Raw genomic sequence first — 25992 nt, 5'->3', positions numbered from 1 at the left:
CTTGAAACCAGATGTGAGCCATGAGACCTTCAACAGAAAGGTCTTTTTTCCAAGTCTGGGAAGACACTTGTCTTGGGCTATTCTAAAAATTCATCAGCCTTATTTGTTAGAGAATAATGGCCATCTGGAGAATCTTAAGCAAATGTGGTTATTAAATGGAATGACAGTGCCCTCATGCTAATCTTATAACTTCTGAAAGGCTTCCCCCTAAAAAATGTGAATTTGATGTTACCAGGTAAGATTGTAATGTGAAACAGCCTGGGTTCAGTTCCTAATGCAACCAGCAAAGTACGTAACTCTTGTGGTCTGTTTATGCGATGAGGCTCACTTTTTTTTTTTTCCCTTCGTAAATGTTTTAGTGTTACTCTAGAAACGAAATAGTTCCTGACTCTTAATTTTAACATGGTGTATATTCTTACTTTTTATTGTTAAACATTGAAGGCTGCTTTCAGGCATTTTTCATCAGACTTGTGCCTTATTCACACTGGGTGCTTGCTCGAATTTCAGACATCAGAAAAGTTACCCTATTTGAAATATCTCGTGTGCACAGAATATTTTCCTTAGGTAGACATTAGTCTTTTTGCAGGGAGAAGTCCAGAAATATTATTCAGAACACTATCTAACTTTGAGGGCTAGTCTGTATAGCAAATGGGTTGGTTTTAAACCTCAAAGTAAGTAGAGGAACAAAATAATAGCCAGAAAGAATTTGCTTCCAAAGGAACAGCTAATCTCTTAGATATAGTCACAGGACAAGCGTTTTCCCATGTTAAGGTCAGTAGTCTGTAAAAAATTACTAATGGTGTTGTGTAGAAATCTGTAGTGATGTTAAATATTAAAATAAACAATCAAAAATAAATCTTTTTTCCATATAGGGGTGCTGATCCATAAGGTGTTGCCTTCACTAGTGGTCGGCTGTTTTACTGTGACTTTCTTGATGTCTCCTAAATTAGTGCAGTGACATTCCTTGTGTAGTCTTTTTCCCTTCCCGATTCCCCTCTGAATTTTAGACTAGTGTGGCACAATTGCCAGCGAAGATTTGTTGCTATTTAATGTGTCCTTTGTTTCAGAGCCCAGGATCAACGCCAGTGAGGATGTCGTCATTCATCTGTATGGTCCGGCCATCACATTGCAGTGTAACCTCACCACAAGTCCCAGCCCCCTTTCTGCCAGTTACTGGGTGAAGAATGGAGAGGAGATCCCTGGCACTAGAAAATCTTCAAATACTACAGAGTACAAGTAAGTCTCTTTGGAATAATCTTCACGTTACGCTGGAGAATGACAAACCTGGTAGACGTATGGCTTTGGAATAGATGGTGGTATGTGGGGACTCCAAGGTCCCTGGTTTACCTTCACAGTGGTCAGACAAATTGAGTTGATCTGCATTAGAGGCTCCACAAAAAGTACATCTGTGAATACCATTGGAAGAACGGTTCTGGAAAAATTGATGTCTACAGCTGTCCCAACTAGCTCATGTAAACATAATGTCAGCAGAAACATACTGTAAACTTCTCTTTTCAATCTGAATGCATTTGCTTCTTCTCTAGAGTATACATGATGTGTGGACATAGGCACAGACACACAGTCTAGTTTTCTTTGAGTGTATTGTGCGGTCTCTGTCTTGCTTATGTCTACAGAAAGATGGATCTGCAGCTATGCATTTTTATTGTGCAGGGAAACGCAGCACACAAGTTGCTGCTGAAATGGGCTGTTTTAGTCATTTTCTGGCCTTGGGATATGAAAGACAGCGTTGTCTGAGTTGTTACTGATGAGTTGTCAGGCCACTACGATGAAATGATACCAAATCTTGATTAAACCAGTACAGCTGTATCTCATATGCTTCTTATTTGTCAGTACACCTACATATTCAGCATTAATCTGTTTCACATGCGCATGCTCTGGCTTTGTTTTTGCCTTCCATCTAAAGGTGTGAAGGAGAATAGAACATGTACAGCCACCTCTTTCGTTTCACTGTAGATTCCATCAAGCAGAAATCCTTTGAGGGTGTCTGTATTCCTGAAATGGGGCTTTCTTGCCGTGGAGTTGATGAGAGCATATGAAGCTTGCTCAGTGATGCTATCAAACGTCTGTTTTGTATGTGGAATTTTCTGGCCCCTGTTGGTTTTGGTTTGTGGGTTTTGGTTTGTTTTGTGTCGCCGCCCCCTCCCTTCCATTTTCTTCTCTTGATGCCAGCATGGATAGCAAATACAGCTTTCTGTTCAGTGAAGCTAAGATGCAGATCACTTAAGGAATGTCTTAACCAGTGGTGGTAACTTACTCTTTGGAGGCAATAGATGACTTCTGACCCTCTTACTCAGCTCTTATGTCAGAAAGAAGTGGTTATGTCTGGGCAAGGCCCACTGTATTGTAGTGTATCTGGTTTACTGTGCCTTGTCTCTGCACTAAAGCAAGGGAACACGCCTAAGCACTCAACTGGCTTTTTTCTGTCTCTGGCAGAGTCCTGTGGGCTCTTTACCACACTAGTGTTGCTTACTGGCACAAGAGTAAGAAACATTCAAGGCTTTCAGTGCCTTAGCAAAGCATCCTTTTATCCACAGGATTATGGAAGTTGTGTTTGATTGCGATAAAGTTGTGTTCAAGTTTTTCCTTTTGTTTTCAACTTAGCTCACTTTGCATTATCTGTTCCGTTTTGCAGTTAAAAAAAATACTCTCATTTAGTTCAATAATTACATCCTGTTATTTCCTCAATACAACATTTAATGCTGGGTCTGAGTTTTAAAGGCTCTGCTTTCTTATCTAGCAATTAACTTGATGAGCAGTCTTATCCAAAAGCACCAGCTTGAATGGTACAAAAGGTACATTGCATTGAGATTACTGAAAATCGCACATTATTATTCAGGAAACTAAGTATCGAGGCTGACTTCTCTAAAATCTGTTTGAAGCTAGGGTGGATTTTTTCCTTTCAAATTGCTCAGTAAAGGAAGAATTAAGCTTGCTTTCAGTTTTAACATGCTGTAGAAGGAAGAAGTAAGGTGGGCAGTCTGTAAGACAGTCACTTTGTTCCTAGTGAATGAAGGGTTGGTAGAGCATGCTGCAATCAGAGGACAGCTTGAGGATTTGAGAAAATTTGCATTTGCAATGTAGACCTCAAATTCCTGCTCGTTTATAAGCTGCTTTGTTGTATATTGTGGTTTCAGGCTTTCTGTGGCATTTCTTCGTTGAATGTGGTCACACTGCATCGGATCTGTTTGTTAACATCTAGCTTGATTTGGTTACTTTTTTTTTGATCCAGAACTATCAAATTCATGCAAGCAATGTCAATATAGTTGTAGTTAAAAGGTTATTTAACTTCAGCATTTTTTTTTAACCCTTAAGCATTAGATCAATCCTTAAGCATTGACTATAGTGGATAAAAAGCAGCAGTCGGAGTATGATTATTTAACTTAATAGATCCTAAATGCTATTACAGAAATCCAGGTATTCTCTGCCTTCCCTCACTATTGCAGAGTCTTAGGATAGCTTAGTAATGGCAATGGTTGGGTGGAGTTGCCCCGTTGCAGCTGCGCGAGGGCTGCACCTTTGCCAGCAGCGTCAGCAGGCACTAACGTTGAGGGTTGCTGCATACTTCCTAAGGATACTTTACCTGCCTACAGTTTAAACACAGTTACCGCTTTGATGTTGGATACTAAATGATCGTTCTTTCTGTTATTAAGATAATCTTTAACTGTGAAAAGAGGGTGTATTGTCATTATCTGAAAGATATTAACTTTATAACTAACTTTAGACTTTCATGGGTGACTCTGGAAATAAGTGCTGTAAACACAGTGAAGGCTTGAGTCAAAGTATCGTGTTAGACAGAGCAGCTTTTTCCATGTGTCTAAGCAGTTTCCATATGTAATTATTTTATTATGGTGCTCTTCTGCAGGGTTTCTGTTCGTCTGCATGCTAATTAATGTGTGTTTAAAAAAAAAAATAAATAAAAAAAGAAAGCCAAGAAGCCTTTCAGTAAGGGGAGGGAGGGATGGGGAAAACGCTGCCTTATTCTGCGCTGCCTGGAGATGTAAATTCTGCGTCACATCATTGTATGCTTCTCTAGTCTAAGATGTCTTTTGTAGGTAAATATCTGAAGAACATATGCGTAGAACTTTTAAGTCATTTGTATCCAAAAGCTTTTTGAAGGACAGCAAAAGCTGGTGGACTTGAAGTTAGCACCCTCTTGAGTGTAAATTCATCTTGGGGTTTGTTGTGTTTTTTTTTTTTTGCATTTGTTGCAGCTCTGATTTTCTTCTGGCTGGCTTGTATCTGTTTTTCCCTCTACTAGTTGTTGTTGCATTAGTCTTTCTTAATTTTAAGTGGCAGCAGATTCCTGTGTGGTGTCTTCCTTCATGAGTTGACCAGCTTTTGCAGTTTTTCCACATCCAGTCTGAATCAGAGAAAACTATTAATGGACCAGTCTCATATCTGTTACGGGGGAAGAAAAAAACAGCTTATGAGATGACAGTGTCAGCCTTAATTGCATTTGTAGTGTGTCGCTTTCCAATTGGCCATACATGATTTTTTCAATGCAGATGGTACATACAAGTCCAGTTTCTCCCTCAGTGGAAGGTGACATCTGCCTAGTAGGCTAATGAGTTCAGGATGCCTTGCATCAAACTAACTGTAGTGCATAATTAACAGGTATGTCGGGCTCCTTTGCTTTTAAACTAAATGTAGCTTCTCCAGCTAAATTGGTATTGACTTTCCAGACTAGAGCTCACCCTTTTTCTAGGCAAACAACATCCTTTATTTCAAGTAGGTACATCTGTACAAGATACCTTGAATTAACAAGTAATAGCTGTGAAATTCAGTTAAAAGATTAAAGTATGGGGGGAGGGGGAAATAAATTCCTAGCCTGCTCGTTTTGGTTGCTAACACAGTACTTAACACAGCTCATGTGTTCTCTCCCTGTCTGCAGGATTTTGAAGCCCAGAGCAGAAGAGTCAGGGGAATACTTGTGCGTGTTTGTGTTTTCAAACTCTCCTGTAGCCAACGCCACTATAGAAGTGAGAGGTACTCTTTGTTTTGTTTTGTTTCTTCTCCCTGAAAGTGAAGTGCTTTCACTGCCTCTGCCATCTTGCTCCGTGTCTGTACAAGAGAGCTAACTCAAGAGGCCTTTCCTTACGAGCCTGTGTCCAATTCTTGGTTATGATTTCAAGGGAAAGTCTTGCATGCAGTCGTAGGGGAAAGATCTCACAGATACAGGAATATGACCATTGCATTTTTGGTCCATACGGGGGATACTAAAACAGCTGCTAGCACACACTTCTGCACTCCTTTGGTAAATCTGGCTATCACAAGAGAGCATGCTTGTCCAGCAGGATAAAGATTGCTGTAGAATATGTCTGCTCATGCAAAGACAGCTGTCGTTTCCTCCCTGTTTCACAGTAAATGAGGCCATCTGAATGTATTCAGTGTACTTTGAATTTGTCTGTTCTGAATAGGAAAAAAGTAAGAACCAGTATCTCGTGTGTGGTAGCTTGGAACTGTTTTTTTGTCTGCAGAGAATACTTCAGTTGCCGGGAAAGCCTGAGTTCTAGTTAGGACAGATGCCCTGTGCCAGATGAGGATTTTCTACTTTTATGCACTTTTTTTTTCTCTTGTGTATGTTAGTACTCTTCTGTTAGACGTACAACATAAGGTAATATGGAGATGATGGTGTCTTACACAGTGTTAAACTGCTGCCACAACACAGCTGTTTGTTCGTTGAAAAACTGGAAATTACTGGCCCACTGCTCTGCAGTAGCCGTGGTTTGCCCCTTATGTGCTGCAGTAAGATGGAATTGATGCATTATGGCAGCTTTGTTAGTCAAAGGCAGATGAATTTACACAAAAATGTGTTTAAAAAGTCTTGCAACCAGCCTGTGTGTGTCTGGGACTATACTGGTGCTTGTTTTATGAAGGTGTACTGTTGTAAATTTGTTTGAAATCTAAGTTAGCATTACTTACCACCTTCCTTACACCCCCAGCTTAAATGCAGAGCTTCCTCTTCTGCTGTTTGAAAATAGCAAATGGGAAGGAGGATACTTCACACTATTTCTTAGCATCTCTGCACCAGTGGCGCAGCCTATCCTGATCTATACTGTGATCGTTGCTGTTTAAATTAGATAGCACAGATCTGTAGCAAAAGCTGAAAGCTAACCTCTTTCCTGGGAATTTCTGATTCCTCTTTGTGCATGGTCAGGTTCCTGAATCTGAAGTGAGGAAGTGGGAGTAATTCAGTGATCTGTGTGAAATGACAAATGCACAGTATTATTCAGAATGCCATCTTTCCTCTCCAGAGAACAGTGTCTTTTGAACCATACAAACAGTTTCCTGGGGGAAGAAAAATATTGTCATATAAATAAGCATTCTGACTGATACTGTACCAAGAAAAGCTTGCTGATTTTCTGTCGATTTTTTAAAAGCTTTTTTCCCCAATGGTCTTGCATAAAACAACCTGTCAAAATATACCAAGTGTTTAACCAAATCCGGTGCAGAAGCTGTCTCCGCAAGGAAAAAGGAACTCTAAAATATGTGCTCACACGAATGCACCACAAGTTCCTATTGGCCCAGCTAAGAGATGTACGGCATGTGAACACATGAGAAATGAACCGTTACTGATTAAAAATCTGACTGCACCTCTAAAAATAATGGCTTGCGAACAGCAAGTTGGATTCAGACTTACATTGTACTTCTGGTGAGCTTATCTTCTGGGTGTTCAAGGTACATAAGTGTAGGGATTTTTTTTTTCTTTGGGGGGGATTTTTGCATTCTGCTCTTATGCTCTAATTGCTAAATCTTCTAATGTTATCTTAATTAAGATCTTAAGTCCTTTCTGCCTTCTCTGGGCTGCTTTGGGTGACAAACCACTTCTAGAGACAGGAAATTTAACTTTTGTAATAAATTGAGTAAGACCTTTTTCAGCTTTATATAATCTCTCAAAAGACCTCTTAGAAACATTTGGCTTAGGGCTTCTCTGCTGTCCAGTGCCAGGCAGGGACACCAAAACTTGGCAGAGAGGTTTACAGGGACATAAGATTTAACACTGTAGAAAGAAAAGCTAATATATCTGATTGAAGTACTGGCACAGAGGCCAGAGAGAGAATAATAACTATTCCTACTAACAACTTTTCACAGGTAACTTAAATATCAATACAAATGAGTAGTCATCAGTTAAAAGGTAATGACTGCAGCACCACTCTTGGGAGGTATTACACCTGCGGCTTGCTCAGCAGTGGCAATGCCAGGACTCGGTAACCCTGTTCTCCAGCTCCTCCTTACAGCATCACAGGAGTGGCTGATGGGCCTTGAATTCCTCCTTGGCAGAGAGAAGTACCAGGGCTTGTCTAGGGTGGGAAGTACCTTGTGAAGTCTTCTGCAAAGCACATTGGAAATTGGAATGCATGTATACTTTTAAACTGAAAAGACACTTTCCTATCTAACTCCTGTTACTTGGAAACTTATGTAGTAGTAAATTGGGACTGCATTTAAAGCACAAGTTAGAGAACTTTTCAGTCTCCTTGCAGTCCTAGCGCTGTACATAAATTCATTCTGATCAGAAAGTACTCATTTGCATTACTGCTCCTGGAAGAGCCATGCAGCTAGACTTCTATGGCATTGCACGTATTTTCTTGGATATAAATGTCTCTGAATACTATCCATGCTAGTTGCAAAGAATACACAGGCTTTTTTTTGCTCTGCAAAGGCAGACTTTCTCTGCGATTCCTGCAGTATGATATAAATATTCTACATGTTCTGCCAAAGCAGTTCTAGTTCTCAAAGCAAACGGATTTTTGATACTACTTCATGTGTGGAGATGTTACTTAGCTGCTAATCAAGGCATATGTAATGTATCAGTGATGCATGAATCTTGTTTGACCATGCAGATGCCGTAATTTAATGCTTACCTGCATGTGTGGCTTGTCACAGTATTTGTGGTTAAGCAATTACACACAAATTTAATTGCTTAATTGCTAATTGTAATTATATTGCAATTTTTGACTGCTGATGCCCATAGAAAAGATGGTTCTGAATACAAAAGTGCTTGTGGACCAAAATAGTGACTTTCTGACAACTTGTGAACAACTTTAACAAATGCCTTGCAGCAGATGTAATCCAGAATATAGCAGTGCCATTTGCCTTTTATGTAATGTTGCCTGTTTTCTTCTTTGAATGTCTACATGTGCTATGTAAGAAGAGAAAAATGCAGAAACATGATCTGCGGAAACAGCATCGCTGTTAGAATTGCTAGGTGTGCTTGCATATTTAAAGCAGCTTTTCTTGGTAAAAAAATTCCTAGGGCAGCACTAGTGTAACAGCAGTTGAAAATACGGGGTTTTACTGTCAGTCTCTTGGAATTCCCAGGAATGGTATAAGTCTGGCTTCCCTCATACCGTCAGCTTTTGGATGAAGTGTCTGGTGGAGACTTTGAGTATTCTTGGTCAAATTTTCACAGCTGTTAGGGGCATTGTGTGAGTGAAGCTCTAAGCCTGAAACAACAGGCTGAGCAAATGCTGATATTGGGAAGATTCTGCCTTGAAATGGGCATCTTCTCCCACCCTTTGCTTTTGCATTGAAGTCAACTGGCTGAAAGTGGTGCAGGTAACCAGGCCGTGATGTACGAGGAAGTTATTTTCAGCAATGATGATCCTGCCAGGCAGCAGCCAAGGTGCAGTGTGCTCCCCATCTGGAAGTAGGCTTTTTTTAATTGCTCTGTTGCCACACGGTGGAAATACCTGCAATGCTTTTGCTGTGTTGTTGTGATGCTAGAGCTCTGAAAACTTGAAGATTTAAAAAAAACAAACAAACAAACCAACCACCAAAACAAAAAACCAAAAACACAAACCACCAAAGCTCAACTCTGAAGAATTCTGCCTCCTGCTGCTCTTCTCAAGATCTTGGGAGAATGAGGAAACAAGTTTGTCTTTCTGTTTTCTGATACTCCGGTGCAGAGCAGCAGCAGTGAGAACCAGATGGGGAAGAATGTGCTTCCAGTTGCCTCTGGCTGCCCAGAAGTAGCACAAGCATCAAGAAAGCTACTGGTGTATGTAGCGTAACTGATGGAAGGCATCTGTTCTCTCTGCCCTGCCTTCCCATCAAAGGCTCCCTTCTTTCTGTACACCTGGACAGGTAGAGCTTTTTAATGCCTCTTCCTATAAGGCCTTGCTGCCATTATCTCGTCAAGAGGATTCTTCTGACTTCCCTCCTCATCCCTTGCTCATTTTGCAACTTTCTCTTCTCCACAGTTGCTATTGATTTCCCAATAGCAGGTGCTCAGACCAGTCCCGTTCCCTGCTTCTGAGAGACATAAAACCTACCACTTTTGAAAAATTATTACTATACTCCCTACCTTCAGCTGAGCCAGGGGCTTTTGTTTCACATGCAATACCTGCACTCACAATGTTACTCTTCCACTCTGGCTCCAGCCCAAGCAGCATGCTGGAAAATGGAAGATCTTGGTTTCTTGTCTCCTGGCTGTCTTAAGAAACCTCTGCTGCAGTTTCACAATGCTGTACTAGGAATTAAGAAATCAGGCATTCTCTTAGCACAACTGCATCTTAGAGCAAGCCTAAGCATTGCACAGAAAGTGCATGTCACGTTCTCCCTTCTTGCAGTACCTTTGGTGTCTTAGCCCTCCGCCCAGGCTATAAACGTAGACAAGGATTAGAATTATAGTGCAGAAAAATAAATCTTCCAGAGCCCTTTTACTAGGTCACCCATAAGGCATATTAGTTTTTACAAGTAAGAATATTTTTAGGTACTTTTGCCCTTGCTTTAATTTTGTCCGTTAATGGGAAAACTTGAAGGGGTTTTGTTAACTGGGACGTGGTTTGGAGGTGTTACGCATATTGGTTCTCCTCTCCTTTTTAGTAATACTAGTAAAATATCTTGAAAATACCTGGAAATTAAGGGCTGAATACCTCCTATATATATATCAAGAAATGACATTGCATGCCCTGTAACAACAAAAACCCCCCTCTTTTAAGGGCTGTATTAAAAGCATACCATCCAGAAAGTTGCTGCACAGTGTATTTTGTGCTTATTGGGTACTTGAAGCATGGAGGTCCAGTGTTTACTCTGGCACAAACCCCCTTTCTGTTGTGATTCCATTTAAAACTATCAAAAGAATGATGCTTATCAGAAGTTTACTCTTGTGTCAAGAATGGCTAAATTTGTTTGAGTTTTTGGGGTGGTTTTGGTAGCAATTAATTTAAACTAGCCCTGCCTCTTTTTGCTCTTCTATGTGCTGTTTCAAACAAACCTTCAGTATTTAGTTGTCCTGTTTCACAGTGTAAGAATTAAAAACTTGCTTTGTTTTATCAGGGGCATTATCTTGGTCTCGTTGATGTAGAAGCTGACACATAGCATGTTGTGCCCACGTCTCCACAGCCAACTGTATCTGAACAGAGATGTGGGTTCTGTTGCTTAAAAGCTGAAGTGAAATCTAAATCCTTTCTGAACAAAACCTGCTTCATTCTGTGCTTTGTCTGTTACTGGCACTGGAGCAGCATGGTGGAAGAAAAAGCTTGACTTGAAAAGCTGCACAGGAAAACATCCTCTGTTGCTAAATCTGTGACTGAGGACAGTTGCAGCAATATTTTAATTGTAGTTTTTACGGCAGAACACCATCAACCAAACGATTTGGTAGAGTAAGTACTGGATTAATGTCTCAGCCATATCTTGAAACTGGCTAGCATCATGCCCTGAAATATTAATATTCCATGTAGCGCTCCCCTCAGACTGCGTTCAAAAATAGTCCCTGTCCTAGTAGAGCTGGAAATGGCTGCTGCATAACTGTGCCCAGCAAGAAAAGAGCAGAATGTATTCTTGTCACTTATGTTCTCATTGGGATAACCCGGTGAAGATGTCCTCTTCTTGAATAAATATAATTATCTCTTGGCTGTAGGAGAACAGTAGGTCACCCTGCAGTAGAAGTTAAGGTGTCCTAGAAAGCTTTCCTTCTTTCTTTCTGTCTTTATCAGCAACCTTAGAGAAAAAGTGGGCCAGCTGCAGAGTGCTGACTTACTGTACCCTTTTCCCCTGCAAGGTTCTGCTTTGACTCGCTGTCTGCTAGTAGATGGCAGTGAAAAATTAAGTGCTGACAGATGGAGACTGTGTGGGGCTTCAGCTTTAAGTTGATGAATCCTATTTCTTTTTTTCCTAATGGGAGTAATTTGCAATCACTTTTGACAGCCCTTCAGTGCCAGTTTTGGGACCGTTGCCTTGCCACCTTAAGTCTGTCTCTTGTGCTCCACTTCTGCTGGCCTTTGATTTTCAGTAGGTTGGATGTGATCTCTGCATATCATCCTCAAGTAAGCAAAAACTGCAGAGAAGTCATTGGGTTTACCTAGCTCCTGCCTAAAAGAGAACTTTCCAAGCCTAGCAAGGAGGAGATGATACCTTTCAATAGATCATGAGATGAAATTCACTTTGTTGAACCACTGTCTTTTGGAATGAAAGTTTTATTCCTCTTTGAGGCTGCAGACGGTGCTTTGAAAGGACATTGCAGGTGCGTACTGATGCTTAATATCCTGAAGATGTAAAGCAGTGCACTCAACCCTAAAGCTGACTTATTTTCTTATTGGAGACCTTCAGCTTGAAAACTTAATTTCCTCCAAGTATTATTGCACCTTGTAGGCACAAGTAGTATATGATCACTTAGCGAGTATGGAGTGTCGTTTTCCTTTCCAGCTTGCTTCAGTTTCTATACCTGGGAGCTTCTTTTTGCACAAGACCGGAGAATTGTTATGATCTGACAAAAAGTTTGGTTTTGTCTCTCAAAGTATTTTCACATTTGATGTGTAAAGATACATTTTAGGTGTCAGTTTTCTTAAATAAAACCCCTAGCGCCTTGTTCTATATCATGGTTATGGTTTGCATCATCTTGCAACTAGTCAGCATTTGTCTAGCTTGCAGACTTTGGTCTGGTACTTCCTTCACCTTCTTCCTTATGGGATGATACGATCGTAGTATTTTTCTTAGGTAATGAGCTCCTTTTCAGCTCCCTGCTGTAAAAGGTGTTTACTTAAGCACGTTCTTTCTTTTTTTTTTTAATTTCTTTTTGATTTTTAATGTACTAAAATACTTTAAAATGGTGTAACTTCCTTAAGGGCTCTACTAGAAGTCCTGGGTTTAGTTTTAATTTCTGATGGGCAATATCTCTGCTAAGGAACTGGCTTCTGCATCCTCTGCAACAGCATCCAGCATGGAGGATCTGTTCAGCTTGTCAGTGCATAGCGACAGCTCTGGCTGTTCCTGAGTTGGAGCAAATCATGCGTTAGAAAATGCACCTAAGAGTTAATTCTGTAAGCAGCAAGTGTATGTTTCTTTACATGGCACATGATCAGGACTATTGCAAAGCTCACACCTGTGTTGAACATCCTATTTGAATTTACATAGGCATTTTGAGAAAAGCCTGGGTTGATCAGCCTCTCCTGATGGTGTCTTTTCAGGTGAATATGCACATACTAAGGAATGCTGTAGCTTAAGTATTCTTACAACCATGATTTTCTTCTTGTTCAGAAGCTTATTTTAATGCTGCTTCTAACAACATTATCAATCAGCTGCATTACTGTCCAAAAAGAATCTTGCAGGAGTAAGGCGTAGGATGCTTTCTGCATTTGAAAAGCCCTTGCCTTTGAAATATGGTAATTCCTTTAGCACTTAAACTTGCCGAACATTTTCCCAAGGAGTTGTGATATAATTTTGGGGAAGAGCTGGTTCAGCTGATGCTGTCTGGTTGCAGAAGAGGTTTTGCTTGTTCACTGTGACTGATCAGAATTGTGAAATTTGCTTAAGTCTTTTAGCTTGCAGCTGCAGATAAGCTGTCGCAAACCCATGCTCCCTCTCTAGGGGACTCTCCTTGAATAGACCCTTGTAATAAATTCCAGTGCCTGGGGGTCTTTTCCTGGAGCACTCAGATTGGACTTTGACTGGATTAACAGATCAGTGTCCTGGGATCACACAGCAGGCCACGTGTGACATAATTAGCAAGCTAGAAAGCGAACAGGCTTTGAAGGTGGTCACTACGGCACCAAAGCCATCTGCTTAAGCAAAAGTTCAGCTCAGGCAGTCCATTGATCCATTGTAATCTCTCATGAGGTATGAGGCTGCAACGGGCTGCTGTGACAAATGTGCCAAACAGCAGTGACATTATTTATAGATAAATGAATTCAGAAGACCCTCTGCTGATATTCAGGGCTGTGTTTTGGTTGTGGTTGCCCAGCTTTACCTGCAGCCCTCCTTAGACTGTATGTATTTGTGGGCAGGCTGAATGAAACAATATTTGTTGGAGGGATTTTGACTTCTGCATTACAGATACTCGACAGCACCCAGGAGCACGGTTGCTGTGAGGTGTAATAACTGTAAAGTGTAACAAGACACACCACGTTTGTGGACGAAATCTAAAATCTTGCTGCAAGGAAGAATACCTTGATTCAGCTTTCAGAAATTTGTGTTGAGACAGTATCAGTTCAGAGTCCTGGCGCGATGGGCAAGTTGTAACCAGAATCTCTGACAGCTCTGTTTCAAAGCTGAAGGTACTGCAGAGCCTCAGGGATCTCCTGAGCAGTGGAGGGGAGACATTTCTCAGCTTCCTGCAGTGGGGAACAGCTGGGCCATCTTAATTTTGTAGGTTTGTGGTAGATAACTCAAGTTTGATGTTGAGATTTCTCCCTTGTCCCTCAATTTGTCTGGCAAACCAAGCCTGAAGGACATTCTTGCAGATCTTCAGTTGAGATGCTGCTTGGAGAGACATGGGAATCATAATTTTTCTTCTGTAAGATGGGCTCAGTGTGGGGAAAGGCAACAGCTTCCAGGGAGCTTGTCATTTATTTTCTGTTTAAATTCTCAGAGCTTGAAATAACTCTGTCTTTAATGAGCAGCTTGTAAACAGAGGGTTTTTTTGGTTTGTTTCATAGCTACTCCTGACATCACTGGCCACAAGCGGAGTGAAAATAAGAATGAGGGGCAGGAGGCACTCATGTACTGCAAGTCTGTGGGCTTCCCACATCCTGAGTGGGTGTGGCGCAAGAAGGTCAATGGAGTATTTGAGGTAAGAAAACTGGGGTGTCAGGCATGTATTAACCTGCCAAAACTCCCAGTAAGGAAGGAAACAAGCGCCTTGGTTTTAGGGATATATTATTTAGGGTGTCTTGCAACTTCTCAAAATGCAGTTCCTTAAAAGTCTGACACATTAGGGAGTGAAGCTGAAATTTTTCAGCAGCAGTGAGTATAAAATGGATATTTATATTGTCACTGTGTGTGAACAGAGTTGCTCATTGCATTACTGCTGGACAAAGTTGTGAACTGTTCAGAGAGAGAATTTTCAGGGTATCTGCTACAAATTGCAAGATGTCAGTTATGAGATGTGATTTTAAAAATGCATTTGGTTATAAATTTCTCAAACTATTTTCTAGTTTTACTGGTTGAACTCACAAGACTTAATACGAGGATGTGGCAATGATACCTATTAGTGTTTAAGTGATCGTATTTTTTCCATGTCGGAACTGATCTAGTGAGCAATACAATTTCACCAGCAATTGGAATAGCAGAAGAGAAGCTGGAGGTTGCTAAATCCCCAGCCCACCTATTTTTATATTGCTGTATGATCTGCCAGAGAGGTAGCAATTTGATTGATAGATGAAGAAAAAATGTTAAGCAAATAACAGTATGGGTTGATTGTTCACTGTTAAGTGCGAGCTTAAATTTTGATGGGGCAGTGCTTTATGAGTGAGTTACCAAGTTGCTGTGAGTCATCAGAGTCCTCTATGGTGCTGTGCAGCTCTCCCTTCACACTGTCTTTCTTGAGAAGTTACTTGAGAAATTCATCCTAGATTAACTTTCAGAAAGATCAAACATCCATACTTTGTCTAAGTTTTGCCCCTGTTAAATTCTTTAAACGGAAGCAACTCTGGATCTCTTTAAAAAGTAGAAAGAATATGGTGCCTTGAATTCCAGCTTCTCTAAATAATCCTGAAGTCAGTGGCTTATGCTGCCCTGACCACAGATCTGTGAGCAGTGTGTGTTTCTTTTAAAAACATTGCAAAGCCAAAATTTTATTAGGGCCACCATACCTTAAATAGTTAGAAAATGCTATCTAATGCAGTGTAGAATAATCGTTAACTGGTACTGCTCCCCCCCCTGCCACTGAAATTGTTTTGTCCCCTGCTGAGGAACGTATCCTCTCTCCTGTTACTTGTCTCATCTGGTTTTGTTGACCTGTTTCATCTTATTGCTGTTAACTGGTGAATGGAGTGTAACGATTTCTCTTGAAGTAAAAGGCTGAGAACATAACATCATAGCTTACGTGATCACAGCCACTGGCATTTCATGGGCTGATACTGTTAAAGTAGGGTGAAAATACAGGTTGTCAGTTAAGCTGGCATTTTTTATTGTTGTTTTGAGGCATAGTTCACTTTAGTGAGAGATACAGAGTAGACACCAGTAGTGGGCTTTCCTGTTGTGTTAAGGAACTGGCCTCTTTGCAAGAATCTCTCAAATCTCTTCTAGATTCTGTGACATGGAAATGAAAAGGCACCAGAACTTACTAAAGCTCTTGCTCTTTTTGTCTTCAACCTTCCTCCTTTTATCAGGACATCAACAACTCCTCCGGCAGATTCTTTATTTCAAATAAAGACAACTACACTGAGCTCAGCATCACAAACCTACAGATAAACGAGGATCCTGGCGAATACCAGTGCAACGCAACCAACCAGGTCGGCTCTGTCTCGGTGACAACCATCCTCCGTGTCCGCAGCCACTTGGCTCCCCTTTGGCCCTTTTTGGGGATCTTGGCAGAAATCGTTATCCTTGTTGTCATCATAGTTGTTTATGAGAAAAGGAAGCGGCCGGATGAAGTCCCAGACGGTAAGTGTGCTCAAAGCCACTTGTAAGGAGGAAAAAAGGAGGGATTAAAAAAAAAAAAAAAGAAAAAAGGGCAAAGTGAACTTGTGGAAGCAGAACAGAATGGGGCCTTGTGGCAGGAAGGATCAACAGCACAGTTCGTTCAGCTCTGAGCTCTCTGCTTTCTCATCTGGTCACTCCCCAAACATTAAGCCCAGCAAGCGCAGAGAGTCCAAGTGTTGTGCAAAGTCCTAACACTGGATTTCCCGATCTCGGACTATGGGGTGGGAGGGCAGTTATTTCAATAGCTTTAAAGCTTTTGTTACACAAGAGTGAGTCTAGCGCTCCCGACTCTTTCCTGCTGTAGTACCCCTGAGAAATCCTGCACGTCAGCCCTGAGGAGCATAGGGCAGCACAGAGGGAGAGCTGGAAACACTGTAATCCATGATGGCGCTCCTTCTTCCATGTGGGATCTGGAATGAAGACTGGTCAGGTTTTGTAAGGAAACATCACACTTAAAGTGATTGGGATCACAGAGATGCTTCTAAAAGAAAATGTTTTCAGTGTTAAAAGGGTGGGGGTAGAGCCGCTTATTTTGATGTGTAACTGAATTTGTATTTAAGGAATACTTTGGAAACTGTCTAATTGTAATAGCCACTGAGTTATATTTTCTAAAGATAAGGGTTTTTTTTTTATCAGATTTGATGGTAGCACTAATTCGTTAAACCGTGTTTGGTACACAAAAAAGTAGTAACTGTTTTATCTTTGAGCTTCTTCTGCATACCTTCCTCTTTCAAAGATGGAGGAAGGTGCAGTTTGAGGCTAAAATGAGTATTTGAAAGACCCATATCAAGAAACAGGCTTTAATGTGACAGCTGCTTACTACAGTGTTTATCAAGAAAACCTATCCAAGGAATCCCTGCGAGAAGTGGCTGGTTTGCCATCGTGCTGTAGGAACGTGACACGTCCAAGTAATGGAGCAGGTGCTTTAGAGTATGTGGAGGGAAACATGTTGAATCAGTGTGGGAAGCACTCAATCACTCGTGTCTTCCTGGGTTGGACGAGCCCTCTAGCATGGTAGATAGCTTCCCAAGGCAGCTGTGTTGCAGCTTGTGTAGCAATGACTAGTTGTCGAGCTGCATGAGGGATCAGTAACAACATGACAAGAGGTTTGCCTTTTGGGATGAAAATGTAGGTGCTGAAACACTGATCTGCTTGTGAAGTTTGGGCAAAAACATCACAGTTCCTGAGCTATGTTTCAGAGAATGAAAGAAAGAAAAAAAAACCTTATGAAACAGAGAATAAATGTTAATACTCTGAGAATGGCTGAGGCTTGGATCACTTCCGTGGCAGACAAAAACTGTCTTAAGTAGTGCATACCTAGAGGAAACTAACTTTTGATCTTAACCACTTGAGTAGCATTTACTAACTGCTTACAGAGCATGCATTTAGACTGATCGAGGTGTGTATCCAAAAAAATTTAAACTATGTAGTGCATGTTCCTCTGCATAACTAACAGATTCACAGTTGCTAAGGGGTTTATACTGCCAGCAGTTTGTCCTCAAAGTAGTTCCCAGCCAGCCCAGAAAATAAAGACAATTTAAATGTTCTCTTGCACATCTCCCATGTTGCTATGCCACATTGGCCTAACTTTGATGTCGGGATGGCTGGAGAGAATCTCACCTCTATGTCGGTGGCTCTTCATAGTTCCCTGCATTTCAGAATTTTGTTTGATGATATTTCATAAGGACCAAAACAAGATACCAGATTGTAATTTGATACATAAATATTCATTGCAATCAGCCTTAAATGGACTTCATCCAATAGAAATTGGCTTTGATTTGACCAGATCGCAACACAACCACCATGTTAGTGCGATTAAGCACACGTTGGAGGTGAAGAGTTCACTACCTGTTTGTTTCAAAGGCTGAAGTTTTCCTGGCTGGTCTGGCCGCTCTTCAGATGCCTGAGGAAACCAGGCTCATCATCTCTGATGGAGGTGTCCAAGATGATGAGCCCGAGTAACTGAGGTTGCTAAATTTGCTTGCTCAGTCTGCTATTATTTTAAAGGCAACTAAGCTTGAGTCCGGGCGAGTGGTGCACCTCTGTGGTGGACAGGTGTTTTCTCTGTCCACTTTCTTGGAGGACAAAAATCCAATACTGAATATTGCAGTCAATATCTGTGTATGAGGTTTGCGTGGATGAAGAGACATAATCAGCATAACATCTTCTCAACTAAAGGCCAACTTGAGTCCTACATTCCTTTGGATACTCTTGCCTTTTCTGTAACAGCATTTGAAGCTTTCTGTAATACCATGGTGGGAAACACCCTATAAGCAGGGGCATTTTATGACTGTATATGTGAGAAATCGTTGATGGTCTGCTGATTTCCACACTTGGATGTTTTACTTAGGTTATTCTTAATTTCATTCTTTTAAATACATGGTTATGAAATGCCAAAGTTAATGTTTTAATGCAATGGCGTGCTTATCATTTGGAATTTAAGCTCTCTGCTTCCAAAATCATACCTCCGCCTCCGCATGCTGCAGTGAGCTGTAGCGGGTAACATTAATGAGCCTATAGCTGAGCCAGCAACTCATGCAGATATTAGTCTAAACACTGTATTACTTAATATAAATATTATTTGGCAACAGCTGTGATCTCTCTCAACTATCAGCTAGTTTTCTGAATTTTTTATTATTTAGTATTGGTTTCGATGTGTCAAGCTTTAAGGGCAAGGGTTATGGTTGTGCCAGATCTTCATGTGAAGCTGCTGCAACAGTAATGATTGAGCTGTTAGTGCCCCCTTGCTAACAGGGGAAAAAACCTGGTAGCCTCACCAAGGTGGTAACCTCACTGATGGCCCCTCTTGCTGGGATGTGAGTTTTGTCGTTGGACCACTCCAAATTTTTCCTTAGACACTTGAGATTCCTTCATATTCCCCACCATCACTGCGCTCCCCATCTTCCCATAGTGAAATAACTCTGGACTTTCCTTAGTCACCAGATTTCTCTGATGTTCTTCCTTTGCTCTGGAGTAGCAGGTAGAAGCAGCCAAAAAAACCTCAGCCATGTTTGAGGATGGATGGCCATTTTGCATCTTATTGTGGACCGCTGCCTAGTGGATCGTTATCATTTGGCTTGGCACGTCCTCTTGCTGCAGGCTGTCTCTTCCTGCAGATGAGGTGTCTGCCACTGGTAAACAGCCTAAATGTTGGGGTGCAAGCTTTGTACCTGTAGTCTTGCCCCTCTGCAGTGTTTCAGGGTGGTTTGTGGGGTGCCATTGATCCCGCCTTTGGGAGAGGCATCTCCCATGTTCAGTCAGGCTTTCTTTCCCCTTGAGAATCCTCGGATGTACTGGCTACTGTCTCGCCTGTTGAGAGGATCTCAGGAGTGGGGATATCTGCATAGACCTAGTGCTAAGATGACTTACTTGGGACACTTTAAGGATTTCTTAAAAAGTTTTGAAGAAAAACAGTCATGCTGAACGTGGTAACTTCCCCTATATACAGAAAAATCAAAGCCTTTCTGGAGCTGAGGTAACTGTTAAATCGACAGTCTAGAAGCACACCTACAGCCCGTGCAGAGCCTGACTGATAACAGGGTAGGATGAAATCCAGTTGAGCAGCACTTATTTTTGGGTCTTGCTGGGAGATGCTGGTGCCGATGCTGAGCTCTCACCTTGTGCAGTACCCAGGTGACGTCGTTTCTAGGGCTGGCTTAGTTAAGCCTACACAAGTTACAGGCAGCCCTTTGAGGTGTGCTGTGCTGTGTTCAGCCCCTTGGGCAAAAGCAACCGAAGCTGAAAGCTGGAGCAGGATTGCTCCAGGCTCCATTAATGACGGGCACACTTAATTTAAGTCCTTTTACCTTTCTTGGCTGTACTCCCCTGCCTTCGCTGAGGTGCCGCCTTCCAGAAACTGCTCATCTTGCGGCTCTCTTTTGAGAACTGTATTGAACTATTCCAAAGAATCCTCCAATTCGATGTAGCGTAAGGTAGTGAGATGGCAAATCCTGGGGGTCTCCCCACTCCACCCTGACTGCTGAAGAACTGTTTTCAGAGGAATATGATGTCTCTCAGGCAAAAAGAAGCGAAAACCCCTTTGACAAACCAGATCAGTAATTTCAGTGTTTGTATTTGCAGTGTGCTTGCATACACACAAGAGGATATTTGTAAGAACTTCATAGAAAAGTGAGTGGTCTTACAGCTGCATCAGCCTAAAGAAAAATAAGCAAGGCTTGAGGGCTGTACCTTTTTGGTGAGTCTGAACAAAGAAGTGCCAAAAAGCACTTTTGATAATTAATGCTGAACAGAAGCACCCAGTTACTCATGGGGGATGTGACTGTTTGGAGAGAAATGTTATCTCTATCCTGGAAGGTGTCTGGGATGCTTTCCAGAGTGCTTGGGAACTCTACCTGGCCAGCCAAAATAAAAGACAATTGAATTAATTCCCTTCCCCTCTCTCTCATCTCCGTGTTCTACAGGCTAAGAGTTACCTGTCTTGGCGTGCCAACTACCTCACCTCTTCGCCGATGAGTAGAGTGACAGATAACCTGGTTAGATTTGGAGCAGTTCTGCTCAATTTACTGTTTAGCTGCAGAGTGAGGCTGCTTTGGTTTCAGGGTTTGGGGGGCATAAAGGGCTGTGTGTTACAGGACGCTTTCCCAACGTATTTGTTGGCCTTACGAAAGGTGTTACCTCCTCCTGGAACCACTGCCATGCTGGAAGAGCGAGGACGCTCCTTTAACTTTGGCATTTCTTGACTGCAGATTTTTTTGCATGAACCTTGCTCTTTGTGTTTAGTTGAATTGCTTTTTATGCCATGGAACAGGGCTGCTCAGTAGCTCCTTTGCTAATATTTCCTCCTTCACATGATTCAGATCTGTGAGTTTATTCTGGTTTGGTTTGGATTTTGTTGTCCATCCGTGTCCCCCCCGCCCCCGCTGCTGTATAGCAGAAAAAGGAACTTTGCACCCGTGAAATCTGTATTTCCACCAGAAATGGTGCAAGGATGGCATTAGCGGATGCCCAGTGCAGGTTCTTGCTGTCATGCCTGTGGATTAGGGGCATTCTCGTCCTCCTGGGAGGGGAGGTGACTGCAGTGAGTACTTCCAGTAACCTGCCCCCAGGTGCGAGCCCCCTTGCATCCAAATTATGTGCTGGAAGGAGGAAGGGAGGACAGATTGCTCTTGAATTTCTGCATCCTTTCAAAATGAGAGTTTTGACTTGCTTCACACATGGTAAAGCAATATACGGATCACGTACCTTTGCCAGAGAGTGGCTAGGTTTTGTAAAATCAAGAACAGGTGAATAACGTGCAGCTTCCAGTGGCTTTTGGTGATGAAAGCTGCATGAACGTGGCATGTCAAGGCCAGAGATGCTGGCACATCACTGCATGTACAATGGGAAACAGTTTCAGCAGGGGACTGCTGATGCATTTTGCTCAGAATGCAAGTTGCTTGGGCTTCCCTTGACAATAAAAAGGAAGCAAATAGCTTTTCATTCCTCTGTGGTATAGCTTCAGCTGCTTATTTTTGATAGACGTACTGATCAGCCATTGTGACCTGAACGTAGCATATCAGAGATTCCTAAAGAAAGTGTTTTTTCTGTTGTTGTTGGATCAAATAGCCTAAAATTAGCAAAGATGCTGTTTTAAAGGGTGTGTTCTGGGGTAAGTAGAAAGTAAAAACTTCTCGGCTACATTCCCCCATAGGAATGTAAACAGTTTTTACTTTAAAATCCATATTCTGCATGATATTTAGCTCGAAGCCATGAGGTGACTGGGTTATAACATGTCCTTTTTCATTCTTCCCTTCTCATTTCTCAGCTTAATACAAAAACTTTCCATAAATGTTTTTCTGCTCCGGCTCTGCAGAAGCTCCATCCATATCCCCACATTCTTTCTAATACTCATTTTTTTTTTTTCTTGACTTTCCCTGTTCCTGCTATTACTGTAAGTAATTTAAAGAACAAAATGTTTTCACTGAAACAGTTTACCATGTAACAAGTTAATTTTGGGTTTTGGTCTTTTTTTTCCCTCTATTACCTGCACTTTTCTCTCCCACACTTAAAACTCATCAAGGGGAGAAAATTGTCGGACAGGCACATTGCGAGACTGTGTAGCTATCAACTATACCTAACGGCAAGCATCGTTGTATCACAGTGGTAATCGAATAGCCCGGCTCCTCTGGGCTAATGTACTAATTTGTTCAGTGCTATTACAGGATCAGAATTCCTCCAGTCTGATGTAAGTAATCTTGGCCAGAGAGTCTCTGTTGCCGATACGCTTGTACCTTCATTCTGCTTCACAGCAACTGCTTTATTTTTATTGGTTTGCTTTATGGAGCAAGACGAGTGTCTCCATTCACCTCTTCTTCCCCCTCCCTCCAAAATATTCCTGTTAACGAAGCCAAAGAGAAGAGCATTGCTCCGAACCTGATGTGCATCGTGGTGGTAAATGCCACCTTCAAATCTTTGCGTGCAACCAAAGCCCTAAATAGTTAATGCAGGTTGTAACGTCCCTGTGAAAGCTGCCTTGTGAGAAAGTGTCATGGTCCTGCGTGGCTGTGGACTGCTTTGAGTGCTCGATGTGGAGCCTTCCAAATGTTTTACGAGTTAACTGAAAAATTTATAAAAACTTTAATTTTTCCAACTTGGCCAAACACATCTAAATTCTTATAAATGTTCTTCTCAAAAGTTTTCAAGCCAGTGTCAAATTTTCTCTTCCCAGAAAGCAAAATCCCAAGCTAGCCTTTAAATATAAAAATTCCCCAGCGGTCTCTGTAATAGTTCCAACAAGTTGCTTTGCAGATTGTAGAAGCTGTATTGTAACACAGGACCCCAAAGTTGCCACCGACACTGGCTTTTCCTTTTGAGCATTTGAACAGAAATGGAACATAAGTTTCATTTTAATAATGCCCCAGTTCACTATTGATCTGTGAAGGGCAGGTCTGGGGGTTGCCACATGCCAGCGTAAGAACCATTGCTGAAGCTGCTGGTCTCGACTCCTCTCCATGTAGATTTCTTTGCAAGTTTTAAAGCATGAGCGGAAACTTAAGAGTCACTTCGGGTGCAAAAATGTGACTCTTAGTGCTGGAACTACCCATTAGTGTTTCATTTTTAAATTTCATCAGTCATAAGAGGCTACACAAAATTAATTTTATATTAAAAATCAGTACTGTGGCTTTCCAAAGGAGGTGAAAAACTGTGTAACATCTAAAATGCCTTATAAATTCAGGCTGAAAGTACAAGGTGGGGGCACAAAACACAGCCCCCTTCTCAGACTGCTGAAGCAAGAGTTACATTCCCAGACAGTTAAAACAAGTGGAGGAGCTAAAGCAAATCTATTTGTCATCATCTTGCAATTTTAATGTCCAGATATTTTTGCCTGGAAGGATTGATTACATGTGTTACACGATGCGTTAAAGACAGCAGCAATTCTAACCTTTCAGTTCAGAAATGTGCTATGTCAGGGCAACACTAAGCAGATAATCGCTATACCCACAAGAAAGGCTTGGCTGGGTGGGTTTTTTTAAAAATCTTGTATTATATAAAACAACAGGGGGTTTTGGAGTTTGCAGATCCCCTCCAAATTCAAAAGGAAATTCCTGCCAAAGGAGGAGTTTAGTGTGGTCAATTATAAAATTACAGCTCACCTGGCAGCGTTTCGGGAGCCCCGTGGGTGCGGAATGGAATGAAGCAGCATACCGGGAGGATGTTCTCTATGGCCATAGGTTTTACGTACTGTTAGAGACAATCGGTTACTAGAGCAGGTCTTCTGGCATAAAGGTTTTGAGTTATATTGATATTTGTCGGTTACTATGACTTCTTTTTTTTTTTTTTTTTCCCCCCCTTCAATTGCATCATACCCTTAAAAAAATGGTGGTAAGTGAGAGATCTGCATGCTTTGGAGTTTGTTTAATCTCCGCTTCAGTCTATACAATGCACAAGTCATAACGTTAACACTTTTTCTTAAAACTTCTTCATCCACGTTCACAACTAATTTGGATTTCAGTTTGCTATTTTTAATCTTTATTTAGTCTAATTTTGTACTTATTTTTCTGTTGTTCTGTTGCCCCCTGATTTTGCTAAGGTTTCGGTCTTTGTCTGTACTGTACTGGGGATGCTTTTCCAGCAGTTAAATGGCTGACCAGGATAGTAATGCACAGAGAAATTTTCCTCGGTCTTATTTTATCTGTGTTTAGGTTATAGATGGGAAAGGGACGAGTGGTGGTGATCCACCATATAATCTTAAGTATTCTAATGGCCTTTTTGTTGGATCTTTGTTAGGAAAACACCCAATGGCAGCCTTTATAAATATGAAGCTTTTTTTTTCTAAACACACAGAGCTACTTATCTGCAATAGGCATCTACATATTTTAACAGAGAAGGAAAAAGTGGTGATTTTATAGTGAGAGAGAGAGCTTGTATCTTAACGGTGCAGTTTGATATTTCTGAAGTCCAGCCAAACAAACTCTCAAAGAAGTCGATGATACCTGTCAGAAAGCTGAGCTAACCGAGTCTTAAAGCAGAATGGCATCGGTGGCAGTTCTGATCTGGGGGTGGGGGGAACGAAGGGCTCGCTCTCTGTCCGAGGCTCTTCCCACCCAGCGTGCGGAGCGCGTAGCGCAGCCTGCTTTTAAAATCTTTTGTGAATCAAAAGATGTTTGTGGAAGGAAGTTCTAGATTTACTCTACTGTGCTTTGTGTTTCAGTACCTGATGTGTCTCTGTATATCTCCACTGTATATACAACAGCACATTGATGTTTGGTTGTCCTTACTAGTCCTAGTTCTCTCTGTATCTTGTCTGATAGTGTACTGTTGCTGGTAATGGACTTCTGTGGACACTGGTGTGTCGCTAGTGTGTTATTTTGGCTGTAAAGCTCTTGGTTTGTGGTTAGTTCTTTATTTTTTTGAAATACTTTTTTGTTCCGGTCACTGTCTGTGCTAGCGGTGGCTTTGCCTATCCGTTGCCTTGAAGGTGCAGGTGGAGTAATGTCCCCTTTGACCGACATTACTCCTAGCGTGTGCTCATGCGGATGCCTACACTGTTAAGACTGTAATTTCCATAACTGCTTCATGTGCACTAAGCACCCTTGTGGAATCCTGCTGAGAGTTTCTTGAAGACTTCAGTGAAAAAAAATCCCTCTAGCAAGAGGTGGGAATGGCAACTGTTGAGTGCCAAAAACAGCAGGTCCTGAATTGGTTCCCCCCAAAATACTTCTACAGGAGCATTAACTTTCTGGACTGATTTTTGTGCTGCTGTTTAAATGCACTTTTGTCTTTTGTACTGCAGCTTGGGAGCAAAATAAGGTGTTTTATAGTAAAAAAAAAAAAAAAAAAAAAAAAACACAAAAACAAACCAACATGAAATTGGTCCTAAAAGAGCTACGGCGAAGCATTCCTCATTGGCAGATTTATTTTTTTTACCAATTCTTAAAATAATAGTTTTGCCAAGAGACACAGGCAGAACCATGCTGTCAGTCTTGTGTAGCTGAAGTCTGTTGTGCCTGGAGATGTTACAACACCCGTAACTTTTCCCGGTGTTTTGAGCCCTCTGCTCTCTGGGACACGCGCATAATGCTTACCACTGCCCACAGACTACGTTTGGGTACTCGAACCTAGTGTTGCATCTTTAACCTCCCCCTAACCTGGTCTGGTTAGACATTGAGAAAACCAGAATATGTAGAGATTGTATCATCCATGGGGGAAGATGAGCACGTGGTGTATATACCCTGTTGTGTATATACCAGTGATTACCCACCAGCAGTTGAAGAACGGCTTAAAAAAATATATATATATGAAAAAACCCAATCAATGCAAGAAAACAACCAGCAGGATTTTACAACTGAAACGTTGGTTTGTCTTCTCATCTATTTTTTATGAGATTGAACCACTGGAACTTGGGGACAAGATGAGTCTGACCATATTGCAACAATCTGTCCGCTACAGTTGCAGTTCTTCATGACAAGCATTCAAAGTGTTAACTAAAACCATTGAAGCAACATACCTGCCATTAAAACTTGAATCCAGAAAAGTAACTCCATGAATCTTTGCACTACCAAGTGGAATGGCCTTTAATGCTGTAGATAGATCAGTTTGCTGTTTGCAGTTCAGCTGCTGCACGGTGCAAAGACTGACTGTTTTTTTTCTTTCTTTGTCTGTCCCTGGATT

The 25992-nt window shown here is 41.5% G+C and overlaps 1 protein-coding gene across 1 annotated transcript in view; it reads left to right on the top strand.

The window, feature by feature from the left end:
- Positions 1–25992, top strand: part of NPTN (neuroplastin) — a gene marked incomplete at its 5' end in the record, with an annotated part of 32947 nt that overhangs the window by 4788 nt on the left and 2167 nt on the right. The window contains 4 exons of the mRNA XM_009706872.1: positions 1068–1236; positions 4913–5007; positions 13896–14029; positions 15570–15843. Coding sequence (XP_009705174.1) covers positions 1068–1236; positions 4913–5007; positions 13896–14029; positions 15570–15843 — 672 coding nt within the window. The remainder of the gene's footprint in view (positions 1–1067; positions 1237–4912; positions 5008–13895; positions 14030–15569; positions 15844–25992) is intronic.

This window comes from Cariama cristata, unplaced genomic scaffold (genome assembly GCF_000690535.1).
Source record: "Cariama cristata isolate BGI_N322 unplaced genomic scaffold, ASM69053v1 scaffold1109, whole genome shotgun sequence".
Lineage (NCBI taxonomy): Eukaryota > Metazoa > Chordata > Aves > Cariamiformes > Cariamidae > Cariama > Cariama cristata.
This window is presented reverse-complemented; position numbering and strand designations above follow the sequence as displayed.